Raw genomic sequence first — 5000 nt, forward strand, 5'->3', positions numbered from 1 at the left:
GAAGGCTGCTGCGTGAGGCTGGCCGCTAGGTGTTCTCTGCGGCCGGTCAAATGTGTCCGGTGATGCACGAGGCCCGGGTGGGAGGCGGCCGCTGCCGCCGCCGCTGCCGCTGACACGTGAGACGATAAGAGGGCCGACGTGGTGTGCAGCGTGTATCGGGAATCGTCCACCAGTAACGCTGCATCCTCGTTGTTTACCATACCAAGAATATTTCGAATGGAATGTGGCGTTGGTTGTTTGGGAGGTTTCTCGTAAATGTGTGGGTGCCAAGTCCGAGGGGTTGTGTAGAGTTTTGGGGTCGCACCGAACATGTGCGATAAACCCATTGCGTGAGGATCTATCCCACAATACATTATGATCACTATAGTTATTAGTATTATTATTATAAACGATAATTCTTTTATAACCTCAATTTACAAATTTTGCTTCCTTCAATTAAATTAATGTTAATAATATTATTATTATTATTATTATTATTATTATTATTATTATTATTATTATTATTATTATAATTACAATATCGTTTCTTTGAATTTTTATATATTATCTCGGATCTTTCATTTTAGTAACATTTTTCAGAGAGCCTTTCAAATTATTCTTTATGAGGTCCTTTAGAATGAAGGCCTCCCTTGTTACATAATGATTTTGATTTCTTTTTTCTCTTTATGTAGTTTTTTTCTTTAATTATTGTTCTGTTAAGGTTATTCATATATGCTATATATGTCTGTGTAAATAACCTTTGTGGTTTTAAATATATGCATAGATATGTTTATAGATATATATTTATATATAATATTATTATTATATTACATTATCATATATTACATTGCATTATATTTTACACATAGTTATATTGATCCGTTGTTTTTTTGTTTTGTTTTGTTTTTTCTTTAGTTATCCGGATGGCTTCAAAAGGCTACGGGCGTGATCCTTTCTTCCTGGGAGTGATTCGTATGTTGAAGTATAGAGGAAATGGACCTGCAACGAAATGAAAGAAGAACAATTATAAACAACAGAATAGGCATTAAGGATTTGGTTGAATGTGTGCGCGTGTGTGTGTGTGTGTGTCTGTTTGTGTGTATGTCTGTGTGTGTGTGTGTGTATGTGTGTGTGTGTGTGTGTGTGTGCATGAGTGTGTGTGTATGTGTGTGTGTGTGTGAGTTTGAATTTGTGTTTCAGTGTGAATATGTAACTGTGCTTTTGAGTACACGAGTGTATATATATATATATATATATATATATATATATATATATATATATATATATATATATATATATATATATGTATATATACATATATTATATATATATACACATATATATATATATATATGTATGAATGTATGTAAGTATGTTTATAAAAGGGAATACAAAAAAGGGACAAGAAAAAACAAGGACGGGTCATTCGGAATTTTCTTTCCTCAGTCGAGTTCCAGATTATCTTTGCAATTTCGGCTGATTATACTCGAGATTTCTCCAATCTGGCCAGCCCCAAAGAAAAACTAAGCTAAGAGCTCTGGCCAGATTGGATCAATCTCGAGTATAATCAGCCGAAATTGCAAAGATAACCTGGAACTCGACTGAGGAAAGAAAACTCCAAATGACCCGTCCTTGTTTTTTCTTGTCCCTTTTTCTTGTCTGGATGTTTTGCATCCCATTTTTTGGCGGTGTACGTAACTTTAGTCTCTTATATATATGTATGTATGTATGTATTATACAATTCACCATGTGCGACCGTTAATTCCGACACATTTTCCCTCACTCGTTTATATATATATATATTTTTATTCTTCTCGTCATCCGCTTTCTCTTCTCATTCTTTTCTGTAGAAGAACTTAGGCTCGAAATGTCAAAGACTTCTTTAATTTCTCCTGAGCGTCAAACTGATTCACTTTGTTTGTTGTTCCCTCACTCGTCATTGTCTTTCGATTTTTTTTTTTTTTTGGCACGACTATGAACCTTATATATATATATAGTATATATATATATATATATATATATATATATTATATATATGAAGGTGCATGATCCTGTGGTTAGAGCGTCGGGATCACTATCATTAGTTAGTGAGTTCAATTCCTGGATTGGTTCGTGTGTTGTGCGTTCTTGAGCAAAACACTTTATTTCACGTTGTTCCAGTTCACTCCGCTTTAGAAATAAGTTGTATCGGCTTTTGTCGTTCCCTTCGGTAACATTGGTGACGATGAGAGGGGAGGCTGGAGGGCATGGGCGATTGCTGGTCTTCCATAAATAACCTTGCCTGGACTTGTGCCTCGGAAGGTAACTTTCTAGGTGCAATTCCATGGTCGTGAATGACTATGGAATTGCACCTGGCCAAATTCATAAAAATGTGGTTCACAACCACGAGGACCTGGGTTCGATTCTACAGCGCGAAATCTTGAACAAATATCCTTTTCGATGACCTCTAGTTGACCAAGATGTTGTGGGAGAAACTGGGTAGATAGCTACTGAATAACGACCCTCGGGTACTTTGTACCCGTAAATTCAATGATTACAGCCTTGTCACGCGCTGTCACGCCCATTCAACATGAGAATTATACTAAGGGTACATTATGGGTACATTAAGGGTACACAAGTCAATGAAATATATCCAGAGGAGTGTCCAGGCCTGGATGCGGCCTGATGTCCTCAGAATGTTGAGATTTAAGAGCAGAAACACTTGCATGAGGGTCGTTTTCTCCCTCAACACCTTCAGCTGTCCCAGCTCTCCCTAGCATTTCTCAGGAATGCAGGAACTGTTTATATCCTGAAAGCTCTATCAATCCATTCTTCAATTTATGCAATAAATATCAGATACGACAGGTAACAAACGCGACTTGGACAGGCTCCGTTCAATTCGGACCCATCGAAATTTTTTACTTTGTTGAGTGACCATTGCTGCCTTGTGGCTATTCTCAGTACAGATGGCTTTATTCCTAATGTCAGATGCCAGATCGCGGCTTTCTATATTGTCTTTTGCTTGGTGGTCAGAATGAATTACCATCATTTAGATTGGGCCGAATCACACGCTCTGTTCGTCAAGGGTGTCCTTTCTCTTCATTTCTGTAAGTTTCGACCCCTAAACCAGCACCAGAGAAGCTGGAGATGTTGAAAAGAATCCTGCAGGAACTTAAATTAGAGCTTTTCTCGAATGTGTGCGCGCGTGAACGACAACATGATGGTATCATAGAATACTTGGTAATAGGTAGCGTACTGAAAGAATTCAATGGTAGGGAGTAGCATTAGAAGCACATTTATTCCAGGTATTGTAAGCCCGGAAAGTGGTTTTGTAACTCGACATCTAGAGAAACAAGCCCACGCCAGCCAACATAAATCACTGAATCGAAATTCTGGTTAAGTTACAAGGAATTTAGTTTGACCTGGGCTTCCAGGTGGAAAAGTTCGAGGTTATAAGCGAACTCTATCCGCGATGTGTGGAGGGTGACGCGACCATCAGTGTACATATATCGTAACAGTGCCCAAGTATCGCTTAATTGTGGAGCTAATTTGAATCGGGATTGCCACTTGTAGGAGAACTACAGCCGAGTTTATGTTTAGAATTGCTCCGCCATCTTTTTCACCGGGAGTGAGGGAAAGTTTTCGTCAGCCTGATGGCTCTACAATTAAGCGATACTTGGACAGTGTTACGAGATATGTCTACTGGCGGTTACTTCGCCCTGCACACATCGCGGATGGTGTCCGCTTAACGGTACAGTGATGCGATACTTCCTTCCACTGCCAGCTCAGAACTTTCTGGAAATTGTGAAAGAGTAATGTGAATGAAGTCTCTATACCATATACTTTCTTTTTCGATTAAGCATTTCACCAAATTTTCCAAGCACCACTCGGAAAGAAGGAAGTGACCGTAAAGAGGGCAGTACAGCCGTCCAGTATATTTGGTCACGGTTGGTAAGAAAGGCGAGTATGGCCCATATGAATAGATGTATGTACCTGTATATCGGAGATTACTGTTGGTGGTGGGGAGGGGTTTTCTCAATAGCAAGACGAATTTTGAAATATGTTGGGTTACGCGATTAGAGCAACAAAGTCGACCATACTTGTCATTCATTCGGATTCATTTTTCTTTCATGCTCCGGAATAAAGTCTACAAGTGTTGGAGGGAGCCTGAAAATGTATTTGGGCAGAGCTCCTTACTCCTCCAGACTTAGACTTAGCAAGTAAACCCCCTCAAAAGGGCAAGAAAGACAAAAGGTGGAAAGAAAATGTTAACTTTACTTTCATATTTTCTATCAGATGCCTAACCCCATTAGACTCCACCGACTCCCAACGACAAATTAATTTGCCTTGTGGCAGTAGTAGAGAACTACTACTACAACTAATACTACCAATAATAATAATAATGATAATAATAATAATGATGATGATGATGATGATGATACGGCTGCTGCTGCTGTAATCAAGTTTACGATTAACAACTGCAACAATGAGGCATCGTCACTAAATGAAAAACATTACAATGATAAAGGTGCTAATAATCACACACATACACATACACACACACACACACACGGTCGCACACACGCACTCATCAGACACAACACACACATACACAAGCTTATGTAGTTTCAAATACATGTTTAGATTTTACTTTATATACATGTTGTGTGTGTGCGTGTACGTGTGTGTCCGTATACACGTATACATACATTACATATATACATACATATATATATATATCTTATACAGGTATACAAACACGTACACGTATGAGTGTATGTCTGTATTTATATATATATATATATGTGTGTGTGTGTGTGTGTGTGTGTGTGTGTGTGTGTGTGTGTGTGTGTGTGGTGTGTGTGTGTGTGTATTCAATCGCACACACGTGCGGATACATGCAAATAGGCACAGATTAAAATACGTGTACACATTCACCTCCCTTTGAGCATGACTGCGTGTTTAATAATAAAAATAATAATAATTATATATGTATGCATGCATGTATATATGTATGTGTATATATATATATGTATATCTAT

General features: G+C 38.3%; 1 protein-coding gene across 3 annotated transcripts in view; it reads right to left on the minus strand.

Annotated features, from left to right (window-relative positions):
• The window catches only part of LOC106878989 (uncharacterized), a 137955-nt gene that overhangs the window by 113082 nt on the left and 19873 nt on the right, over positions 1–5000 (minus strand). For all 3 annotated transcript variants that reach the window (XM_089365668.1, XM_089365669.1, XM_089365670.1), the window contains exon 2: positions 1–978. This exon is cut by the window's left edge and continues 1226 nt beyond it. In XM_089365668.1, the coding sequence (XP_089221794.1) occupies positions 1–353 (353 nt within the window). In that variant the 5' untranslated portion in view covers positions 354–978. The remainder of the gene's footprint in view (positions 979–5000) is intronic.

This window comes from Octopus bimaculoides, chromosome 18 (assembly GCF_046866305.1).
Source record: "Octopus bimaculoides isolate indiv1 chromosome 18, ASM4686630v1, whole genome shotgun sequence".
Classification (NCBI taxonomy): domain Eukaryota; kingdom Metazoa; phylum Mollusca; class Cephalopoda; order Octopoda; family Octopodidae; genus Octopus; species Octopus bimaculoides.